The sequence below is a fragment of the Aptenodytes patagonicus genome, chromosome 2 (genome assembly GCF_965638725.1).
Source record: "Aptenodytes patagonicus chromosome 2, bAptPat1.pri.cur, whole genome shotgun sequence".
Lineage (NCBI taxonomy): Eukaryota > Metazoa > Chordata > Aves > Sphenisciformes > Spheniscidae > Aptenodytes > Aptenodytes patagonicus.
Genome location: NC_134950.1, coordinates 116773114 through 116798857, shown reverse-complemented (window position 1 = coordinate 116798857; position 25744 = coordinate 116773114). Strand labels below are relative to the sequence as shown.

Genomic DNA, 25744 nt, shown 5'->3' with positions numbered 1-25744 from the left:
GTTCTAATGTAAATAAAAACAAAATGTTGCCTCTTCTAGGTGACTAAAGTAAAAAACCGAAAAGAATAAAAACAAAGCTAACCAAAAAAATTATTTCCTTTAACTGCAAAGAGCAATGCATAGTCTTCCGAATAACTTCAGAGTTAAGTTCTATTTGATTTTTTACTGCAAACAAATTCTAAAATTCAATATACAGGATACCCAGCACAACTACAACTCTAGATTATGAGAGCCGACCTAACCATAAACGTGGAGGGGCCCTGGTTGCTTCTGTTGTAGGCAGTTATTTCTTTGCAAAACCAATGGATATCAAAAGAATGTCCTTAACTCAGTGTTGTGAAAGTATAGTGGTGACTGAGATCTGAATGTGGTCTGCATATACACAGACCGTATCTGCTACCTATTATCATCTGTTTTGTATTGCTGGTCTACCAAGGAGCTCACTACTGCCAGGTTAAACCAGTTTAGGAAAATACTATTAGTTATAAAATTACTCGAGTGTTAGGAAGTTTGACTACTTTAACAGAATTAATATCAACATTTATTTTGGTTTAACAATACATTTGGGCTGCAAATAGGCCCTCAGATCATCCATCGCTATTAATGCTAGCAAGGAAGGATCACATCTACCTCTGTACATATATCAGGTAAACTTTGCCCCATTTTCTGAAGCCAGAATCTCAATAAGATGAACAATGAAGATTGAATCAATAGCCTTACAGATGTTATGTCAATAAAATGAGCTAAAAACATGCAGACATGAGACTGCACATTTCAGAATCTGTAATCAAGACGGCGACATTTGAAGTTACTGGCAAACGTTACTTCAGTGCATTTCTCAATTATGTTTGGCTTTCTGCTGCATATAGGAGCCTGAAGTGAAGAACCCTCTTATCCAGAAATTTTTGTCAAAAGTTTAATTTTATTAAAACTTTTCTGACAGGCCTGTCATTGGTGCAAAATTAAATTTAAAAATTAAATTTTTAATATAAAAATGTGTCACAAATTCTGGGAGTTTTTTTAGAGCATGATGCATTGCCTACAGATTTTTTGGGTACAACAACCACCATTACAATGGCCAAATAATATTCATTAGTAACATTACCTACTTTGCAGAAAACATGCAAGGTATACATATACATTGGTTGCAGTTGTGCAGTTCAAGAAAATATTTAATTTTAAAATTTATCAAAATTGTTCTCAACTTGTCCAAATGCAGAGCTAAGTTAAAATTAGTCTGACAGGAGTCATAACACGCAACTATAATGTACAATTATTTCTTACTTTCATAAGAACCAATGCTTATAACTTTGTAAATATTAAAGAGTTGAATCCATTAATTAAAAGGACTTTTCCATCAATTGCAATTAATTAGAAAGGAGATATATGAAGATCAGTTAAATGAACTTATCACAGGAAAAACATTCTGGAAAAAACTGAATGCATGGTAACTCCTACATTTACTATTTTTGTTTCATTAAAAGGTATAAGATGCATAAACATGAAAACAGAATGGGGAATTATAAAATCTTCCCATTAAAAAGCTGATCAAATATATAAACACATCCATGCTCATTTTAAACAGTGTTTGCCATTGCCCTTACAATAGCAATAATGAGCAGATGAGGGAGAACAATGGGAGCTACCTGTGTTCCCAATATTGAAATCATAACCGCTCTGCAAAAATTGAATTTGGCAATTATAAACACAATACTTTCCTCTGTAATAACTCACTTATGCAATATATTGGCTCCAGTGTAAACTAAAAGCTGATAAATTCATACCTTTCTGGAGGCAATTTAAATTTACATTGAATATTTTAAGGTACCCTTATATTCACAAACAGCCTGATTCAAAGTCCAATGCTGTTCATCTAAACTTCTTTGAGCAAAACTGTCACAGACTTTATCAGGATTAGGATTTTATCCTGTTTCATTTTAGCATTTAAAAATGCAGAGAAAGACGTTGGACCAAGTACAACTAAACCACACTAGTGTAAGGGAATCTGGTTCAATAAATAGTCCAGTTACCCTCTGAACTTTTCACTCAAGACAGGGAGAGAACTTGCAAGTTCCTCAAAAATAAGGCTCCATTGCTATTCCTAGAAGATCCTCTCAAACTCAGAAATAAAAATCATAATTCTTTTTAGGCAATACTGAGGAGAAACTACACTTGCACACATATGCATGTATGCACACACACACTGTCACACTTTCTTTAGAATCAGTTACAGGTAGCAACTCTTATGGAGGCCTGCAATGATGTCAATTTCAAATTAGATTTTCCTAGCATTTTTTTTCACTAGCAAAAGCTATGAAAGTCATTTTACAAAAGAAAGTCTATTTTTGCTTATTGACAACTAAAAAGACAGCTGAAGATAAACTTCACATTTCAAGTAACCAAACATTTATTCCCTTTGAAAAGTGTTGGAAAAATTATTCTGATAGCTTCAAAAACAACTTCATTCCATCCTAATAATGTTTTTGTGTCTGCTTCTTGACAAGCCTATCAAAAATAAATCTCCAATCGCTTTCTGACTTCAGCAGAAGGCTTGCTAGAATGACACCTCATCATACTAAGGAGAAAAAGAATTAAGTATATATTGCATTTCAAATTTTACTCATTTTCATGATCTAAGTGAAATATACAGAAAGTGACAGGTTTGTCAAAATTTGCCACCACTATTTGAATGCTTCTGTTTGAGTTAGACACAGTACCTTTACTGTGACTGATGGTATTGCCTCTGCTTTTACCTCACTGTCAATGGCTTGCTGTGAGGAAAAAGATGAAAACAGAGTAAATTCAATATTACACATGAATGAGTGAACACAGTGAATGCAATATTACTTTCCTACCATCAACTCGGTAAACAGGGAATTAACAGTAAAGGACTTATCATTCCTATGACAGATTAAAATACACAAAATACATTTCTGAGTTCCTTCTGAAAATGTAAAGCCTCCGTTCGAAATTGCCTGCAAAAAGGATAGCAAAAGGTCATGAATGTTGTGCATATAAGAAACTAACACACTCTGATGTATATATGAATATTTGAAACTGTTTTGTTTGGCACACTACTTTCCACTGTATATTTATTTAAATTCTGGAAATACCTTCTGTTATTCAGTAGGGAAAGGTGACTTCCAGTCTGCCAATATATTACATACACACCATAGTATGTACTATAAAATCATCACACACTATCTTATAATCAGAAATATATTTTGAACTTCAAAAGAAAATTATAGCAGGCATCTTCATACTCCTGCTAATATCTATTACAATAGGTAATTCCATCGAATTCAAAATTCATCTTGACCTTGCAGTCTATTTTAATATCTTATTTTATGCTTGTATTTCATTTTGCAACAGGTCAGTCCCTACAGTTTAAGAAAATGTTCCTGTTTGTTTAAACTATTTCATTTTAAAGAAACATTTCACTTCTGCCATAATACCAAATTACTGACTTGAACTTACACCTTCTCATGATAAAAGAGTAAATTAAGAACAATCTGATGTCCTCTACCCACCCTCCTTTTCATCCCAACATGCCCATATAAGGTCCAAATCTGCAAAGTTCCTAAGAAGTCAGGAAGTTGGTAGGCTCTCTGGGTTCTACAAATGGGACTTTCATTTGTACACTGTGTATCTTTTCTAGTTAAAAAAACATAGCTACTTTCATACTGGCTTGTCATGCCCACTGTCTCTGGTGACCAGTGGTTGATCCTGAAGCAATAGCAGGGGTGCAAAGAGATTGATCCTTACCATATTCAGCTTTCAGAAATCAGCTGGACTTCCTGGATCAGAGGCCACACGCAGGAGGTGGTGTTAAATAACCAGAATGGTCCTCCACTTGCTTACCTAATTCATTTTAATACATCTATATCCTCTTTGCTTTTACCACACGCATCACAATTTATATCTTTTCACAAGCGCAGAAGTAGTATCTGCAAGCCTGTAGTTTCCAAGATCACTGCAAAAGCCCTAAAATTGTTCCCACATTTGCTGTATTGATCCTTCCCCATGAAGTATCTTATCAGTTTTTCCCTTTCTAGATGGCTACTGAAGGAACCCCCAGGAAAGCCTACCACACAGGAAACTACGATATTGGTCAGCCTTGGGAAATAAAGATTCAAGGCTGTGGTTTGATTGATATATTGAGTTACTTATATATGAAACAGACCGGAAGGTTGCATCCGGAAGGTTGAGCAAATGAGCACAGCAGCATTACAGCATTCTATGGACCTCACAGTTCTAAGTGTTGTGAGCAGATTATTGCAGCTAGCCAAGACCATGTCACACTGTCCTTTTTTCCACAGACAAGTGCTAGGACACTAGCACACATTATAAAGAGGTCCTTTTATCAAAGAATAATAGTAGTAGAGGTAGCAGTAGTAATAATAACAGAGTTTAAATAAATATATTAAATATATATATAAATGTATTAAAAAGCAGCTCCTTGTGTATTTTTTAACCAGTAAGTAGCCCTGAAAATCAGTTTTGCAGAAATTAGTGGTCAGAAATGACTAATTACAGATGTTCTAGTGCAATGAGTATGTTCTGAAATGTTAAAGTGAAAAGTTTTAAGAGACAATATAAGCTCTCCTGAATCTTAATTTGAATTAATTTTTATAAACTACATATGTATACAAGATGAATAAACTAATTAGGCTGCAACACCAGAGAATATTGCATGATGCCTTGCCAGAGAAAGATTATTTCTTACAATACACCTTTGAGTGGTTCATGTATTCTATCTTTAAAAGATCCATGGGGTGACACTTCTACTGTTTCCCCCCATATTATTAACTGCTCACCATTACAAATTCTCACCACTACCAAGTTATTCCAGATCCTAAGTTCTCGTTCATGTACATTTGTTTAGCCAAGAATCTAAAGGTCCCCAGACAGAAGATACTAAATAATAATTCTAGTTAAAATCATTAACAAAAGTGCGTTTTAATTGATGGAAAACTGGGGGCTATGCAGAAGCTCAGTCCCACAAATATAAATATGTAGTAATCACTATCCATGATCAACCATTATTTACTCATGTATGAAACCAATGTTTTCAGAGTAATTTCCTTTTTATACAGGTACATACAGATTCTGCATCCAAATCAGGCGAAACTTCTGCTGTGACAATTAGATCTCTGTATTTTTCAGATTTGGGCAAAATATCTGAAAGAAAAAGTAAATCAGCTCTCCTTTAACAAACATGCAGGTACACTTCTAAAAATAATACAACTTGAACAGCATCAAGTTTCAGACTTATATCATTACACCTACTAGTGTAAAGGAAAAAAATAACAATGCATGTGATTTTTGACCAAAGAAACTTCCCAATTTTATAAGATTTCTACAGAAAATCGAAACCCGGATCTCATTCTGGGTTTCTGATTTATGTATGAAAAAAGGATTTAGATGCATTCTATAACAAGATTTTACACCTACTATCCATGATCTTCAGAGACTGCAAGGAATTTTTAAACTTTCCTCCTCACATGCATATACTAATACACCTATAATAAACAACTATCTCCAAAATACACACCGCACATCTCATGGCACTTTCATCTAAATAATTTGATAATGAATACATTAAGACACAGAAAGATTCTGTGCCTAATAGTGTAGAATTAAAACAGGTTTTAAAATTCCTCTGTGTAAGAAGGCATATGAAAGTTTTATGTACAGAACATTATATGGGGCTTGGTTTCAATTACCTGATGATTTCCAGGACTGTCAACATACAAGGCAAAGAATGCTACAAACTTGTTTATATCCATGATACAAAACCTTATGCAGATTTGCATATGTTAAAAAAAGTTGTAAGGATTAAAAGCTAGGCACTTAAATACCACGAGGAATTACATAATCTCCTCTTAAGAGTTCAGAAGTCGAGCTCTAAGGTATTTGCATTTTTCTGAAAAGCCCTTTTATTTCTTAATACTAAATGTATTGGAAAAAGAAAAACACAAACAGGAAATGTATAGTTCCTAAAGTAAAAAAGAATTTTATTATTACACATAGGATCCTGAAAATGACCCAGAACTAGTAGGCAGCACATTATCTCTTTCTAACAGGAGGGTTAAGGGAAAAGATTTTGATGAAGACAGAAAACAAGTTTTCATTCTCTTTTGCTCAGAGAAAAATGCCTCTCTTTACTACAAAGAAAAAAAGCAAACCCAAAACATGTTCTTCCAATACCATCTACCAAAGAAGCCTAGGCCTGTTTCATACTGCCACAATTGCACACAACTGGTTCTGCCAATTACACATAGCTCAGCACAATTCAGTCCACTTGTACAGATAAGAAAATATCTTCCTTTTCTATCTCTTCTTAACCATTTCTCTTCAGGTTGCTTCTTCAAGCAAAATATGATGCAACTTCTGTCATATAGTCATTTTTCTATTAGAAATAGGACAGAGATCACAACCGAAGTTTGCATACAAGTATCAGCTTTTTGTTAGTATTAAACTGAGCCAAAACACCTATGTTTAATCACTTATGTCATCCAGACTGATGCAAGTAACACTAGATTTAAGTTAGTATAACAGTTAAGATTTTAAAATGTTTCATCAGTTTATAATGTAAATCCTTATTCTTTAAAATGTATAAAACAGCTTAAGTTCAACAGTTTAATGGTCAGCACTGGACAGAAATACAAGACATTTATAGAAATAACTACTCTAAGTTGGTTTTTTTTTATATGATGACCTAATTCTAAATACCTTCCATGTTTGGAAGTCAAAATGAAACAAAGAAAAATTATTTCCATATAAGGGTAGATATTTTCAAAACAACACAAGCTCTTACTGCACAAACATGAATCCAAAAGACAGAAAAGTCAATGGCTCATTTTAAAGATCATGCTTAGGAGTAACTTAATGGTGACCAACGTTCAAAAGTGTTTTGTATTCAACCAGACACGATTACCAGTTATTTTAAGACTTAGCTAAAGTTCTAAGAAAAAAGCCAAAATGAAACAAAGCCAAAACATCCGAAACTGAAAGGCATTCTTCGTAAGTAAAATGTTTTGTTGTAAAAAAGGTTTTCTCACAAGTTTTACAGCCAGTTAAAGCCAAACACAACATCATTAGAGCATCTCTCCACAACGAAAAGAACATTCATAAAAACTCATCTGAAAACACCACTGTACACCTTAAATCAGATTAGAAAGATTGAGGAAGAAAAAAATTACGAGGAAGAGAGAATGGGGAAAAGATCAACAATATTCACAGTAAACTTGTCAATGACACCATGACAGTTATTAGAAAAGTTATAAAGGACAGCTGTGTTTCCTTTCTCTCTCTCTAGATCTTCCACACAATATGTTAAAACTAACAAACTGAAGTTGATTCATGTCAAATGGATTTATTCCTTCCATCATGTTTTTCTTTCCTTTGGTTATGATAGCCAGACAAAACTGTCAAATACTTATAAAGAAGGGCTGTGGTAAAAATCAATGGAATTTACCCACATCTATATGCTTAAATAACCAATTACTGGATTTGTAAAATTAAAAAACTGATACTAGTCTATCACAATAATGGACAAAGTTATATGCAGTTACAAAAAAGAAATCTTTGAGTTGTAGAATCAAGCTCACGACTGCAGACAAATAATTTCTTATTTTCTAGGGATTTCAACTCTGAGCTTTTTCGCTCTCTTTTTCACACAGAAAGCCACGACTATTTCTTTAATGCATTTTAAGAACATGCTAACTATCACCAGGAAAAGATTTTAATTCATTCTTTCTATTTGTCTAAGATTTTTCCATAGTTTCCTGTAAAATCACATGTTTCCAATTCCCTGTGAAAGTCAGGTACACTGTTTAAAAACTCAGTTATGAAAACACAAACTCGGAAAGATCTCTGTAGAAATTATGTACCCTTACTTGAACAAAATCAATGCAAGTTATTAGCAATGTATGTAAATTCCAGAGTTTATCATGATCAGTTATTTGCATTTTGATTTCTCTCACTGTGTTCTTCAAATACAATTGCTTTTGAAAGAAGTTAAAGCAACAAAAAGTTGCTTTAACAAAAGTCATTCTTTGTTAATTGCATAACTTAAGAAGCCATTTGTAATAATAAAACAGGATTTGGCAATACTTTTGCTCTCTCTGAAGCCTAAGTATATCAGACTGTTGCTGTGAAATTCCTTAAGTTTTCTTGCCTTTGGATAGTACATGCACTGTCAGTTTTTTCTCTGAACCCTTGCACTAGTGAGAATTATCTGCAACTTGATGTAAATATCTTGAAAGTTCCAACAGGTGTTAGGAAAATACAAAGAAAAAACTCTATCCAAGGGCCTTACAGTCTAGGATTTTGTTTGTACTTTTTTTAATTAAAACCTAAACTTTATTAAATTTCCTACAGAAATGTAATTATGGTTAAAGTACGAAAACAAAATACTTTAAAGTGCTACAAGGAAAGTCAGGTGGTCTAAAGTACGTACAACTATAGAAAAGGGAGAAGTATACCTTGTGTTTTTGTGGCCTCCTTGATGATTTTCTGAAGCTCTTTCATTTCAGCATCAAATTCTTCATAGTTTATTTCCCTAGAATCAACCCTAGGAGCCTGGAAGAGTGAAGGATCAGTTCCAAGGTAGGAACACTGAAGATGCCCATTGTCACTCAGAGTGACTATAACACCCTTCAAGTCTCTGCATTAAAAAAAAAAAAAAAAAGCTCATTAAGAAATTGGGAAGAATCACAGAAGCAATAACATTGAATTTATGCTGCTTCTACTGTTCCATCTACAAATATAATAGAACTTCCTGTTTTTAATGAGATTCTTTGACCAAAAGAAAACAACAATATTTATTCTTCAATTCAGATGTGTTTATTCATATTACTCCCACTTATTGCAATCACACCGAAGAACCAGTCTGTGCTAGATGGAAGACTAAAACAACACCCAAGTATCTCAGAATCTGTATAATGAACACGGGTAAAGGAAAGGATCAGAACAAAAAAGCTGAGTATACAGTACAGTTGTAACCTTTTTTATTCACAAATTGTTACTTAAGTTTTTTGAAGCATTCAGGTTGCTATGCAGGAAAAGGAATTAGCTAAATGGAACACTAAGTAAGGGAAGGGATGCATTAGAAGAAATCACGAAAGGATGGAACATGTTCACAGTGAAGACAGCAGTAGGACTTTGATGGCATCAGTAGCACCCCTAACCCATTCTTTGGCTGCTACTGCAGCTACTGTGCTGGCTTCAAACCCTGGCTGGCTCTTCTCTGCAGTATCTTTCTGAAAGGAAGCCACATGGATCCAGAAGATTCCCCTTAACACTGCTCTGGATCAATACAAATGAGTGTTTTATTAGCTACACTATCGTGTCTTCTCTCCCAAGGCAACAGTGCTTCATTGAACTTACTCTTACAAAAATCTCACTCATTTTGCTTATCTGATCATGTACCATGCAAATGTGAGATTTAGGAAAGTATTTAACAAATTATAAGACAACAGGGAGTACTGCCAACATTTTGCTTAACTTGAAGGTTATTCCTAAACAGAAGAGGAACTGAACAGTAAAGAAAGACTAGCATAGATGTTAACAGCAAAAGTTAGGAGAAAGATAACTTTCATTTTATTTTTTAAAATGCTTACTCTTAATTAAAGTAAAAGCTTGTATTTATTTTCATAATCATGAGGTGACACATTCACAATAATTTGCTCTTATTCCATACTTAGAATATCTTATAGCAGACACTGCCTTTGCGTCAAATACAACTGTCATATAAAGCAAAGATAGATCAAATTTAATTCTTACCTATAAAACTTAATTTTTAAAAGAAAGCCTAATGCACTATCCCACTAATTAAACCCATATCAAACATTTCACTTATATAAGTGTTCAAGCTAAAATTCATAAAGAATTAACAAAAATTCTTTTAACTTACATATGCTGATACCTTTCAAGCGCCTCCTCTAGTACAATCCTCATTAAATACCAGGTAGCTATATAAAAAAATAGAATTCTCTCTGGTTTCCTATGTTGTCTTGTAGCATGGCTCCAGTACGCACAGACAGGAAACCTCATTCCAAAATTTTGGAGTGTAATAAGTAATTATGAAGGCAAACAGGTGTCACAGATTAATTTTGATAACTGATGGTCCAATTGGACAGTCCAAAATGTCTTTTTACAGAACGCTAAAGCCACAATCCCAGCGTTGGTTTCACAACTGCGATCAAATATTCTGGAAAAACTATACTGTAACTGAGATCATCTGAACTCAATACAGTTACATTACATAACTGCAGACAGAAATGAAGACCCCACTGGGCACTATACAAGTAAGTAGTTGCTGCAGGTAAGTTTGAGCTTTCTCTTTCTGCAGAAAGTAATTTTTACTCAGTGAATGAAATAAATCTCCTGGTTGGACTATGAATGGATGGAAACTGGTTGGGGTTGGTTTTTTTTGGACAACAGGTATCGCCAGTTAGTCCCACGCTGCAGGTGGAACATGCAAATCTGAAATGCTTTCTGGAACAGAACACACATAATAGGATTCAAAACACACTGTTCCACTTATCTATTATATAAGCTCAGGTTAAACATAACCAGTCTTCTATTTCAGGAATACTGTTCCTATTGCCACAGAAAAGCTTGCAGCTACCACCGCAATTTTTAATGTATATTAACATTCACGACAAAAACTAAGCAAACTAATAGGAAGCTGTCTTCGTGAGCACCATAAGGCTGAAGATGCCAAGTCTCCCCAACAAATACTTTAAGAAAAGAAAGTAGAAGACTTAGTACTGATTTTCAGCTTACATATCCAGTACCTGTGTTAGTAGCCATGCTGTGAATGTGATGGCCTATTTGTGACCTGTAAACTTGGCGTTTGTATCCGTTATTTCTGACAAATTGTAAACTATCAATCCAAAGTGAGAGAAAGTGGAACTAAGCATGAGTCCTGGTTTCTCTGGCTGCTTGAGTATTTGTTGCTGACTATAGTTGGTTTCCTTGCTCAGGACTGGGTCTGTTGTTGGAATTACATGCAGAACTGCTCATCCTAGTCTTCTTATGTCCAAAAAGCCCTGTACAACACACATCTATGCTACCATTTACAGAATTCTGGCTAACACATGGAATGAATACATTGGGCTAACCCTGAGATCTGTATACAAACAACGCAAGGAGACAGACTATTGTGAATACTTGGACCATAACACAGTCTTGGTAAGGTATGCAAATAACACCTAATGTATAGGACTTTGCTTAATGCCTGCCAAGTGTTTGCAAAGAACTTTGCCATGCTGGCCATGAGCGCAGCAAAGTCTTTAAAAAAGGGATATTATTGAAGCAGATGCTACCACGCTACCAAATACACTGCCCCACACTTTGCTATTTAGTTAGAGCAAATAATGAAGTTGCTAAAAAAAAAAATGGGACAACAAGAGAAACTTCATCATGAGCTTGTTCCACAACCGGAGAAAGAAAAGTGACACCTGAAAATAAGACCATTTCTAAAATTCTCCAGCAATGGCTTTGGACCATCTTGAGATTTCTTTCCTGAGACTATGAATCTGTTAAGCTAAGAACAAAAGATCCATGAAGACATCTGAATGTAAATCAAAAGGGCATGAAGAAATATAGCTACACTGTTAGCAATAAATCTTTGATGATATACACTACTGAAGTATAATACATTCAAAAGTGGTTTGTAAATACAGTCCTTCCTATGTACCTTTAAGTTGGCAGTCATCTGCTGGTAATCAGTCTATCAAACAAAATCAACTTAAATCAATGAGGTGATTTTTCTATATAAATTACACTTTTCTTAACTTCTGAGTTTATGTCAGCATTACAGAATGCACATTCAAAAACTCCATCTTAAAATAAATTCATTTCAACCAACTTTCCTGTTAGTCATGACATCCTTTAAGTCTGCACTAGCTCAGAGACGAAAGCATTGGTTTAAGAAAGCAGCATTACACATGACACTTTGCTTCAGTTACTGTTCTGCTGGGTCCTAAGAAGATTGTTCAACATGAAACATATACAAATATAAAAAAGCCTTTTTCAGTAATCTTTCTTTGTTAAAGCTGTCCATTAATTTGTACATTAATAGAAACAATAAGAAAAATATGGGTAACCAGTTATAACGTATGATTTATATAATACATTAATTTCTCTGTTGGAATGTTTGTCAGCCAGTCAAGATTGCGTTATTTTCTCAAGTTTTTATAACAGTGGTTAAAGATGGCAGGGGGAGGGGGAGCATATTTAACATTTTTATAGTAGTTTCCCCACAGCTACTGCACTCATAGAATATCCCTGCAAATACAATTACTTCATTTGGCACATTTTGCACACAATCTGGAATTTCAATTACTTGTTAAATTTCTTCTATTGTAAACTATTTTTTTTACTATATATCACACAATAGTCAAGGTAATAGCAAATCTAAGGGGACACTTTAACAGTGAGGAACTCAAAGTATGAAACAAATTATTCTGGTATCTAAAATAACTTTACAGTACAAAGCAACTCCTACACACATATGGTAATAATTTGAAAAACTATCTTTTATTGGATTCTGGATAATAATAACGGCATATGCTTTTTGTAGGTCTTCTCTTACTAAACAAATTGCTCACAACATAATTCTTGAAGAAATTAAAATGCTTTGCATGTTTCCAGTTATATAATACCAAACTGATCACTCAAACAATTGACTTACAAGTTGAATCTGTAATTCTGAGTTCTACTTGAATGACACAAGCTAAGCCTTGGACAACTCTTAGGACAAGGTCTGGTTATTGACACCATTTACAGCTTTAATTATTTATAATAGCACATGAAACTTCTACCTCAATTTCAGAAGTAGTCTTAATTGATATTATACATACCAATCGTTTTAGAAAACAAGATGTTCTGCAATATTACTTTCAGTCCCTTATTGATAATGTATTATTTATAAACTACTAAATTAGGAAACTAATTCCTGAATTGCGCTCAAGCATTTTGAGTCCAATTCTCTTCTCATTTTATCATCCTCTAAAGTAATTATATGCAAGAGCATAACTGCAATAGCACTTTTTAGCTTAATGCTTTTGAAAATCCAAATTGTTCTAAGTTTCACTACCATTTCAATGTCATTTTAGCTGTAACTGTGTGAAGTATCTGATAAAATCATGAAGGAAGATCAGACTAGGAGTAATAAACTATAAGAATTTTCTAACATGAACTAATGGGAGTAAAAGTCAAAAGCCCATCTTACTCTTATTAAACATGCAGTCCAAAATCAGACCTTCAGCTGAATATTTAAAGTATACCTGGTGTGACTCAGTGCCAGCTAACACCGATTTTTAATTGGTTTTGGGTATCTGTGGAGCACCCTCAGGCTCCTTTTGAAACCCCTTCCTCATTAAAAAAAAACTTTGTTCAACTTTACATCAAAAGTAATACTTGTATGTGTAAGACTTCCCCATTCTGCTATTACACATGAAAATGGATAATCTGTTTGCTCTCATAAACTAAAATTCTTTTAAGGCTATTAATATTATGTATTTAACACACTTTGCACACTCTGCAGAAGGCATGCAAACATATAATGTAAATATAGTGTTCAATTATAATCGTTTAACAATACGTAATTATATTGAATATCATTAAGTGGTAAATAATTTGTGCTGTTGCTTTATAGAAAAGCATTCTTCATCTTTCCCATTTGTGTGATACTTCAGGATTCCTGATCTTAACAGAATACCAGACACAAATCTAGCTAAAAAAATTACGAAATACATGTAAGAGGAAGAAGGAAATGAAACATGATTTCATCTTGATAACCAGTGGAAAAGCAGTTAAGAAAAGAGAAGTTATGACTCGAACAACAGGTCAACACCTATCCCCTCTTATAAGCACTGAAATCCACTGAGAATCAGAACTGAGTAAAACCTGAAATTGGCCAGAGTGTTACCATTTTGAATGCCTGAAGGATTCTCCAGCTTCCAGGTCTTATATAGTACTTTCACTCTCTACTTGGGAGTGAAGACATTTTCACTAGCACCTTTACACGGTGACACCACACAGCAAAACAGCAAAGTAGTGCCTTACTGCACAACAAATTCAGACAAGTCCTTAGCTTGTGTAGTTTTCTCTCTGAAAGAGACTCTTTGCCTAAAAGGCCAAACGCCATCCAGCAACCAAATAAAAAGGAGCATCTTCCACCAAAAAACAAAATGAAAAAAAGCAACGGAAATTAATTGTTTTTACTTTTACTGCCAAGTTAAAAACAAACACTACACAGAAAAGCTTGGGTCAGGGGTCTTTTCTGCCAGGCCACTACTGCCACCTGCAGGGCAGCAAAACAAGGCTTGTGAGGGTAAGCCAAGCAGCACAGCTTTCACACAGGAGAGCCCTAAAAGTTACCATATCACATTAAATGAAGCAGGTTTTTTTTTTAACAGGGTTAGTATAATAGCTTGAAAGTTTACATGTAAGGGAATCTTAACAGGTTAAGATTTAGCAATGCATGCAGAGGGACAGACTTCCATGCACAACATCATCTTCTGGTTCCTTCAGGCAGGGAACACACATACTGGTATAGGCAGGCTAGACACGCGATCTAAGCTCATGCTACAAATTACACATAAAATTAATTTTTACCTGAAGGATTAACCAACTTAATTTCTTGGTTTTTAAATATAAAATTAAAACTATTTTAAAAGCAGTGAAGGTTTTATTAGCCAGCTACACAAAATGCAGATTTAAGTTAAAATTAGTATTTGTCACAAAGTAGAATAAAAACAGAATATTCAGGGTGATGACACAGGCCTCCAGAAATATGTGATCTTGCTTTAGGCAAAAAAATGTAAAGAGCTCTGACGTATAATATATTCAAGGAAAAGTTCATAACTTCCACGTTGCATTTCTTATTATCACAGTTCCATATCTAAGACAGTGGCATTATCTGAATTGAAAATTATAATATGGATGCAAGGACTGATAAGAAAACCTGATTACTTTAAATAAGAGTGCAGCCTCTAAGTCAGAGCTCCAAATAATAAGAAATGAGAAATTACACTGTGATTTCATTTATGACAGTACCAGTGTTAGCAGTAAGAAAGAAATTAAGACCAACTGTGACACACCTAAAACATCTCCATGCTTCATTCCCTTTTAGAGCTACATCAAGAAGTACGTATTTCTTCATTTGCTCCTCCTTCACCTGAAGTCTAAAATCTGTTTCAAGGCCAGACTCCCTCAATGGCAGACAGGCATACAGCAGCTTCCGAAGGCTTAAAGGCTATACCAAAAGGTAGCAGCTACGGCATTGTGGATATAGGACCTGGGGGGCCTCAAAAATTTATCTTTCATCTACACCTTCTCTTCTCCCACTTCAAGATAGTGGTTAGCATCCATTTCACTCCAGGCAAGCTGGAGAGGCCCCAGCATCTTTGCTTCCAACAATAAATAGATGCAGGGTGCTATACTGATAAAATCTACAGTCTGTAAGTTTATTGTTTTAGATAAAGCTTATTCTTAACTGTTGGCTTCATACAAGCTAATATTAGACAGTACGTGAGGAAAATTAGACTACACACAGTCTACAAAGAGGCTAACAAGAATAACCATAAAATAAATCTCTTTACCAGAGATTTATTCTGAAAGGATTGAATAATTACATAACTTTAATTTGAGTTGAATGTTTTTAATTTCCATCTCTTTCTCCTCACAGTTTGACAGTGATGTTCCTGCAAGCTTCAAAATTCACCAGCATTTCAGGCAGGAGAAAGTGCGTACAGTATTGCTTTTAACAATACTTACCATTGTCCCTTCATCCTGTCTTGTAAAGAGCAAAGTTGCTCTTTAAAAGCATCTCTGGCACTTTGTATCACTGGCAGGCTCTCATCACCGTAGCTTAACATAAATGTCCCACCTGCTGGTCCTCATATGAAAAAATATCTTTCATGTTAATAGCATAATAATCAAGACCTTCTAAATCAAGCCTTAGACTGCTCATAATAACTGTTTTTCAAACAGGATGTCCAGCACTTCCATGGGCAGAGCAGGTGTCACAATACATCCATAAACTCCAGCCTACAGCTCAATACCCAACTCCAAGACTGAGTTCAGAACCTGATACAATTATATTCTACTCTGTCACAACATGAACAGGCACAGAGAAATTACAGGTTAGCCAAAAAACCCATGCTATTTGTTTAAAAGCAAGTATTTTATTTTAAATACTAGAGGGGGAGTTACTTGCTTTCTTGTTCTTGAGCAGTTAGAATTTCCATTTTTAAGGCTTTCTCTAGAATCATGAGGGTAGGAATATTTTAAGTGTTATTCTAAAGAAAGTTGAAACCTTTACAAAACCATATGACCATAAAAGGTAGGCTTTTTGAAAAAACAAGTAAGTGACATGCAATAAAATTAGGAGAATTGGCAGTATGGGCATGTGCTTAATATCATACAGTAAATACCATTTGAAACTAACTTGCTAGAAAGCCCAGTCATGAATCACACTATATGCTGGACATAGTATTTGGCACACCTATGTCTTCTGCGTGATCAGAATCCTACTAAGGAAAAAGAAATACAATCACACTCATATTTTGTGACTAAGCTACACGCATTAAAATTATCTCTTCAAAAGACCTTTAAAAAGGGTAATATTTTGTACTGCCACCTCTTGACAATCCAGTGGCAATTTAGTGATGAAACAAATGCAATGATATTTTTTTTTCTTAAAAACGTTTCTTTAAAATGCAATTATGTTTAAGTAGAAAGATTCTAGAATTCTCTGCATTTAACTTCCCAGATCAGGCAACATTCTTACAGAACACTCAAATAAAAATTTATATATATACATGTATATAACTGAACAGTTCATACTGTGCGTCATAACTGGCATTGCTTCTATTACAGTACTACTATACAGAAAAAGGAAAAATCTTTCAACAAACTATAAAGTTTGATTCCTGCAGTTTTCTTTCCATAAAACTGTGTAATAAGTGCTAAGTTTTGCTGAGTTTATATGTAAGTTTTGCCATTTTAATACGGTGATTCTTTAACAGTTGTGGTAGCTGTGGTGATGTCAGTTATAATAAGGAATAACAGATGGGCTGGAATGAAGAACAAAGTATTTTCGAGCATCTGGATAGCTAAAAAAATTAAATGAGAGGGGTTTTATTTTGACCCCACCCACTATTACCCTATATGCGATTGCACTTTTATGCCTTATATACTTAATTCAACTACAATATTTCTTCGTATTTTTTCCAGTTAAATTCAGTTCCTGTTGCCTTTCTACTGTTTGGAGAGCCCAGCTACACAAAGTACGTTCATCTAACCACCCAATGTACTATGATTCTGTGCCAGAGAACAAGTTTTAATTTCAAGTTCATATTTAGACCAGACTAATATTTTCTCAGTTGCAAATTGATCGCAAATTTTAATTTTCTTTAAAAAATATTGGAAGCTAAAACTTCATAAAGCACATTTTCAACCAATGGCTATACACCAGAATTCTGAACTCCAATATTTTGATTCACATACCTCATTTAAATTAAACTGATGAGTCTGCTGGGCTACATATGAATTCAAATCTGGGAATTAAACCTGTGTCAAAACAAAGAATTTAAACACTAGCTTATGTTCTCTTCTTTATGGAGACCGGTTGCTGAATCAGGGACTTTATATATAAACTTACTCAGATAAAGTGCCATGAAGTTACAAGCATGTTAACTATGTCAGTCTTAAGCTATCACTCATATACCGAAGACAAGTCTTGGTTCTATGAAGCAGTGAACAACAGTCGTCAGGGACTTTATACCTCATTAGACAAGTAAGTATACAAACCACACATTTCTTACTAGTCATTCTAATATTACGAAATACTAACAAATCAAAAAATCCAAAAGGAGTACTGTATTAAGCATTTTTCTAGAAGGCAAAAAAGTGATTCTCTCCATGGATGTATGCTCCAATAACTGTAAAATTCTTAATTGTTTGGTGTTGGGGTAAAGATGGGATCATTTTTAAATGCAATAAATACAATAAATGTCTCTCTCAGTATTGTGTTCCCCTTCAAAATGCAAACTGATTAGCAACCCTGAAATGCAGCAGCACGTATCACTTGGCTTATGTTTAAAGTGCACTGGAGGTGGTATATGGACAATCTCTATTGGTCAGAGTCACCAGAGCAATACTTCTCAGCCTTGCAGTCAAGCTGCAGACTAATGGGAGAGACTGGACAGGAACAGAGTACTGGAACGCACAGTAAGCTACTTAAGCCATGAAAACCACCCAACCCTTCCTCACATATTCTTTTGAACCTAGGGTTAAAGCATCAAGGATTTTTTTGCAGGCATTCACTGTTGCTTATATGGTCCTCAAATAGCCAAGGCCAACAGTAACACTGACGGTTCAAAGACGGCACATCAGACCAGCAAGCCAAAAAAACTTCCCACTTTGATCTGTAAGTATCCTTAGGTGGTCATCTCTGGTTAGAAAGAATGAATGCCACATGCCTATAGTAGTATATGGCAAAACAGAAAAGTCAAAGACAGGTAGCAAGAAATCAGTACCTTCAAGCAAAACAGGCTGGAAATTACTAGATAACTAAACAACACTGTACACATCTTTTTACACTACTCATCTGTTATGCATATTACACATGCTTTTATTAGAAAAGAAGTAAGAAAAAAGGAAAGAAGCAGCTAGAAGTAAAATAATAATTCAGCACATAGCAAGAGACTATTGCTTCAGTAAATTAGAAGTCACTGTCTCCAAAACTAACTTGTAAGTATTTAAAAATATTGTAAAATACTCTCTTGTAATGCATCTGTGTAACCATAACACAAGTGGGAATTTTCCAAGAGACAGGAAAGTGCAGTAGCCATGGCTATCAGCACCACATGGGAAAATACAAATATTCAAACACTAATTAACATGATTACATAGAAAATTAATTTTCGGTACCTTCATTAGTCAAATAGTCTCTGCTGCTTTATTATTTCTGCAAGGGGAAGAAGGACTCATACAAGAACAACATTAGAAATTTTAGACCTACTGAATTACTTCATTTTGTCTTACAAGTAATAAGAAAATTGGACACTACTATAGCATCTTAAGTCACTAACTTTGAAGTGATTCAGTAAGCTGCAGTATTTCCTGCATCTCAGCCTATACAATGGAACTTTGAATTTATTACTTTAAGTCTCTAATTCAGTAGAATTCATAATCAAATACAAAACAGCATAAGTCAAAAAATGAACACCAATCGCCTAGGGGTAGCTGGCTTTAATAGATGGCTGATAAATACATTACTATGTGATACAGTCTCAATGGGCTGGTGGTTCACAAAACCGATGTTAGGAGTTCAGGCATAACCCCTGTAGTCAAGCCTGCAGTGATCATACTTGGAGAAGCAACAACAAAAAATTACCAAAGTAAATTCCAAATACCATAGTCAGTTGTAGTGCTAGCAATTAGCAGAAAAAAAATCATTTTTTTATTGCAAACTGAGCAAAGCAGAATCAGTGGTGAACCCTGATATGGAACCCTGTGATATTTTTATGGGATCATTCCTCAGTATAAAACTAGACAGACTTGAAGTTCATAAAGAGCTGAAGTGTGGATAAAGCTTACTAAGTAGTCCTGCTTGCCATTTTGAACATATAAAGTCTACCTCTATTTCCTGGCTTTTCAACAGTTGCTTTTGTTTAAAAAAGAAAATTATTTTTTCCCCATCTCAAATAACGAAAATCTATTTACTAGCTTAACTCAAGCTAAAAAGTTGGGTTCTGGAAATTTAATATTTTAAGAAACTCAGAAATTCTTATTCTTTAAAGGTGATAAATTACTTCTGGACAAAACACCTTTCCAGACTGCTCTATATTTCCTCTTCAGAAAACATGCTGTTCCATTACCAAGTAAAATGATATTTATCTGCCAAATAAATGAAAGTGAAAACAAATATTCTAGTAACTTTCACCAACTTGTCCATACCTGTCTACGCCTTGTAATAAAAGGAACTTCACATTTTACAAGGCATACACGTCATTTTGTGGGTTATTTGCTTCAAGAATCTTTCTTCCATGAAGAACAGTCCTTCTGCTCACAGATACAGTAGTACATATAAATGGTCACAAAATAAAGTTGGTTTCCATATTCTAATTCCTAGATGTAGCTCCTAAAAGCAAGAGGCACCACATATGCAAAGCATCCAGTTACCTATAGACAAGCACTACAGGTGGCTCTAAAGTTTTTTCTTTTGGGTATTTCTAATCAAATTCCAATGTGGCTGAAGCTGAAAATATCCTTCATTTAAACATGAAGTTCACTGATAAACTGGTGCCTAACGTAGTAAGAGTCCCCAGCAGATTAAATAGAGAGGGAAGAATTATCTTTCCCACAATACATCCCCTAAACCCTGAGAAGGCTGGTTTACTGTTAGAACTGTGCCTGCAGATAAGTGACATCAACGGTTTTTTGCCATATAGATACCACCAGACTTCATTTCTGATGGATAGCCGAAAGCACAAAGAACCAAAATTAGGGGCAACGTGACATACTGACTTGAAAAAAGAGGTATTTGAGGAAGTTTGCAGTCTATTTCAGTTTAAAAGAAAAAAGACAGGCTACCATTTAGCATTCACAGGCTTATCAGATATAACTTGACGGCTGCGTACAAACAAAACCAAGTAGTAAAATTAAGACTAGTGAACTTTAAAAATGTTCAGAAGAAACAAAGTCCCTGATTTAAAGGCTTCATGCTTTCCTATTGCAAAAACAGGCTTGTAACTTGAAAGTAATAAAAACAGAAATCCCTTTCCTGAGACTACATCCCGGCTATAATGCTCTATCTATGCAGTTTTAACTCAACCTACAGTGGCATTTCAGATGTTTGTATGGAAACATCCCTGAGGCTAGCAACACGAGCTATTTTGCTTCAGACTGAATGCACCTTAACATAATGTTCTAGTTTCAGGCCAGCCAGGTCAGAGTAACACTTAGTGCAATCAATCAGCCATTAAAACATGGTACTCTTAGGAACAGCTTTGCCAAGTGAGTTAGCGTCAAATAAATAGAAAAGTAGTTGTCTTAAGTATTTTAATCTACTCCAAGGACCTTTTATGGTCAAGCATATGGAGACAGGATAATTCAAGCACAGAAAAACAAATACGACTTGTGATATAGGCCCTTAAAAAGTTACTTTCTGCTACTTTCTGAACAAGTTATTTCAGATGCTTCAGACAAACATAACCCACCTTTTTGGTGGGCGAGTATTAAGTCACTTGCCTTTACAGGCTCAAATCCCTGCCAACAGGAAAAAAAATAATTTCATATGAGGCGCTTTAGCTAACAGGAACCCTATGTAGGAACCACATTCCTATGGGCTTGCTCCCCACACAATCACCTGAATTATGAGGGGGGGAGAGAGAGAGAGAGAAAAAAAAATCTAACACATCTCAAGAAGCATCGAAAAGTGACAAATTCATAGAATTGGTAATCTACAAACATAAGAGATACTGCTCACATGATTTCCTTTGCAAAGGAGATGTGGAGGTACAAGGAAGATCTTAGGAAAGAGGTCTCTGGTGCAACAGAAAAATGGAAACTAAAGGGCAAGAAAAAAGGGAAGGGATTTTGAAGTCAATGCTAAGAAGATATTTACATAATTATGGTGGATACCAAACAAACACTGCTGCTCACAATTACCATTTCAACACTGAAAATTTGAGGGGAGTAGGAATTCTTGTAAATCCTTTCTGTAACTTCCGAGATTTCAGCTATTCTAACTGCAGCATATGGACAGTTTCTCTTCAAACCATTCTAGAAGGGGTGCTTTTGTTGTTTTTTTGAGGTTGCTTGGGGTTTTTTAATCAGCTTGGGCAGAACAACACCTAAACCATTTTCTTCAAGAGTTTCAGGTTCAGTGAGAATGCTTTTGCACAGCCATAATTTTAAGGATGGCAACACAGGGCATGCAAAAATGTAACTATCCAAGCAGGCTTATCAATGGGAAGATGAATTTGTGCTGAAACAAAGTCCTAAGCAGTTTAAATTAATCCAAATTGTCAATGTAAGGGGTTATACCTCTGAAGCAATCCAGGCAGTGTTATGCATGTAGGAGTCCCCTTGACATTAAAACAATGTCATAAACAGTTAGTAACTATACATTAACTGAACCAGTATATAAACTTCTAACAAAATAAGGGACAAACTTCTATAACAATGATTAGAACTGAACTTCCAGTTCAGTGATCACAGTTATAGAGATCATCAGGTAAAACCCAGAATAAGACAAACTCTCAAATTTTTGCCTGTAGTTCAAGCTTCCTATCACAAGCTTTTATAGGAAATTTTCAATTTCCTGACAGAGAACACTCAGGTTTTAACAGAAGGCAAAAAAGTGTAGTTCAACAGCTTAAAAATACATCACTTTTAGAGTGCAGAGACACCTCACCAAAAATGTTCTAAGTAACCACTTATCTTTGATTCTATTTTTCCTTGCATGTTTCTGAAAATGTGATGGAAATCAAGCAGTTTATGCTGGAATTTAATCCCAAATGTTGTACTATGTTCTCATCATTATTTACATACTGGTATTGCAATAGAGAAATACTGCATTTCATATTATTGTAAGAGGAAAAATCAATTCATAAAGAAGAAGGAGGGGCACACACCAAAAACACAAGTTACTTAGCTGGAATTCTCCAAAGCACTTGAACAGTTGATCTTAGAAGTAGACTATCAAGATTACAGGATAAAGGATATGACTGCCTTTATGAGGCAATCACTACCCCTGTCCCAAGGGGATTTACATAAAATAGCGTCTAATAATGCTTTTCTTATCCAGCAAGCCAGAGCCACACGTTAGAAGTAATAGACATTATGCCAACAAGAAAATACACATGAACTTACATGATCTGTAGAGATGACTGCTTTCAGAACACTCCATTTACTTTGTAAGTATTATTGTAATAAAAGTGGAAAGGATGTGAAAGTAATTAATTGACATATGTCTTATTTAAGGCACTTCAATCTCTCAGCAGTGTAGGATTAACAACTCTATGCTTATTAAAGTACTTAATATTATTTATGTTACGGTAGTGCCCAGAGGCCCCAACTGAGACTGAAGCCTCTCTTGAGTGGAGTATTAGAAAATCATTATCACACTGAGTCAAAGACTTCCCTTTCAAATTATTCAAAAAAACCCAAAAAAATCCCCAAAACCCATATTCTTTTGTTTAAGCCAAATTACTACCTCTATAAGCTTTACTACAGTTTCTGCTGTTTAGCTTAACTTTTAGTGTCAGAAAGAAGTAAAAGCATACTGCATATTTTTAAACAGAAAGCCAGAAGAAGCATAGCTCTGAAACATGTATGCCCCAGACTTCTCCCTGCCTTTCAGGCCGTGGGGTCTAGACACACAGACATTCCTTCATTTATCAGTACCTGTATAAAGAGGTTTGTATAACTAGATTGCTGCCTCTCCACCCTCTACAGAACAAAACCCCAAACCAAACCCTACCATTAATAGGTCTGTTGGAATTCTGAATCCAGCTAGCAAAATGATCTGGGACAAATTAGCAAGCTCTCAAAATTCTCACTAAGATCAAACTACTGAGTGTTAAAGTTCACATGGAACAGGCAGAATCTGCATAAACTTCTCAGAGGCATTATTGAAACAGATGGTTCAATAATATGAGTTTCCAAACAAATAATTGTATATACAAATATTAGTACAATCTGCTTTTGTAAAAATCAATGCCTTTTTCAAATTTTTTCTGACACAAATATTTTTTCCAAACCTCAAATGCTGTACTGTCATATCCTGCATAATTAACTTTTGGTTTATACTAACTGGCCCACTGAGACTATTTGTTATATTTTATTTGTAAGACCTGTTGGATGAAAGCCAGCACAACTCTCTCCAGAGAGTCTAAAAAAAATTTAAATTACAAATTATTAAAAAATCATTAGGTAACCATTAGTACCAAACAAAACACAAACCCCTCAGATTACTCTGCATAAGTCAGTAAAGCTAGTTAGTCAGATGTTGTATTTTCATCTGTTATGAGATAAAACACATGACTTATGACCAAGTATTCAACAATCCAGGGTATGTTAGCACAGCAGCCACAAGCCTGCTGGGGATCAGAAGTAATCTACCTGACAAAGACACTCCTACTGCATCCTGTATGGTCACAGGCACTGGCCAGCCAGCACCTACCACAGCTCTGGTGGCACACACTACAGGCATAAGCTGGATTGTAAAAACACTAGCCGAACTTTTCTGAAGTTTGCTTATTTCAGTGACAGACTCAGCAGAAGTTATCAGTATGTCCTAATTTCTCTACACTCGATCCCCCACCAAACTAGCTTTTCCCTGACCTGTCTTATGTGTATTTTACAAAAAGTTTTGGTCTGTTGCAGTGCAATCCTAAGCAATTTAAACGGTTCCTTAATTTCCACAATTTAACATTGGTGTTGAATAATCTGTTCCAACAAATCATCTCTGGAATTCATATGCTCTTAAATGCTTAATGAAGAACAGATTTTCAGTGAGATTCGCTATTTTCCTGTCTCAGGGAAGGATCTTACCAGATTGCAAAGCTTCACTTTTCATTCTTTTAAAAGAAGAAACTACTCCACTGGAAGTATGAGACCCCAGGTTCTACCTTCACTCAAGAAAAACAGAATGTCTAAAGCACAGTACAGCAATTCTAGCATTCTTCTAGAATTAATAGTATGCCCATTAATGAAATGAGTATTTTACAAAACAAAGAAAAAACACTTTGAATTTTCCTTTTACAAGTCACCTTATTTGTTACATACCTCAGAACTGTTTGTTAGGATCTACAAGCAAATTTCACAACTGGAAATGAATCTGAAAAAAGTAAACTTTAACAAGTTACTTACTGTAAATTTGCTACTTTTACTGATACAGGAATGTGGGGAAGTTGAGTAGCCCATTTCAGTGTAACATCTTGATAAACATTCAACATTTTATTATGGTTTCCAACTAGAGTGTTTATTGTTCCTTCTTTCACTGTTAAAGATATAAAACCAGTTTTAGGATGAAAGATTTTCAAAAGCCAGTACTCTTCTTTGAGGCTTATATCATTACACTATTTTTTCTTTTCCTTTTAAGCTATTACGTGTTATAAATGAATTTAGTATAATTAAAGCGTCAAAAGTTAGGAAAGTTACACTGACAATAACCAAGGATATATGTGATTAATTATGGATACCAATTTCAATTGCATACTACACAACACATCCCACAACTTTCCAAGGTTCTAGCCAGCCATGTTTGGTAATTTAAAACATGACTAACAAGACTCATAATTGCCATGTTACCATGCCAGGATAGATATGACAAAATACACATTGGTTAAATATCAGCTACTTATACTCTTCATTAATTCATTGACCTGTGAATACTGATTAAAGGTGTATGCATTTATAGGTTTTATTTATAGTATAATATAAATCAGAAACTATAAAATGTGAAGATTGTTAAGATCACATTTATGAAGTCTAAAATGGTATTTTAAGTCTAAAACAAGACATGGTGTCAAAAATTTATCAGATAGTTTTTGAAACATTAATACAGAATAGGTATTAAGAACCTGCAGTTCTATAGCGGCGTCCAGCCAAGTTGCTTCCATACAATGTAATAAGTTAGTTTCATTTTGTAACAGCAAATTTTATTTGACTTTTTTTTAACTATCAGTAAATGACAGAAGGTCCTCAAACA

General features: G+C 34.8%; 1 protein-coding gene across 4 annotated transcripts in view; it reads right to left on the bottom strand.

The window, feature by feature from the left end:
- Positions 1 to 25744, bottom strand: part of BBS9 (Bardet-Biedl syndrome 9) — a 328501-nt gene that overhangs the window by 249031 nt on the left and 53726 nt on the right. For all 4 annotated transcript variants that reach the window (XM_076330847.1, XM_076330846.1, XM_076330849.1 and 1 more), the window contains 4 exons: positions 24904 to 25033; positions 8490 to 8671; positions 5105 to 5181; positions 2718 to 2771 (listed from right to left, as the gene is read on the bottom strand). In XM_076330847.1, the coding sequence (XP_076186962.1) occupies positions 2718 to 2771; positions 5105 to 5181; positions 8490 to 8671; positions 24904 to 25033 (443 nt within the window). The remainder of the gene's footprint in view (positions 1 to 2717; positions 2772 to 5104; positions 5182 to 8489; positions 8672 to 24903; positions 25034 to 25744) is intronic.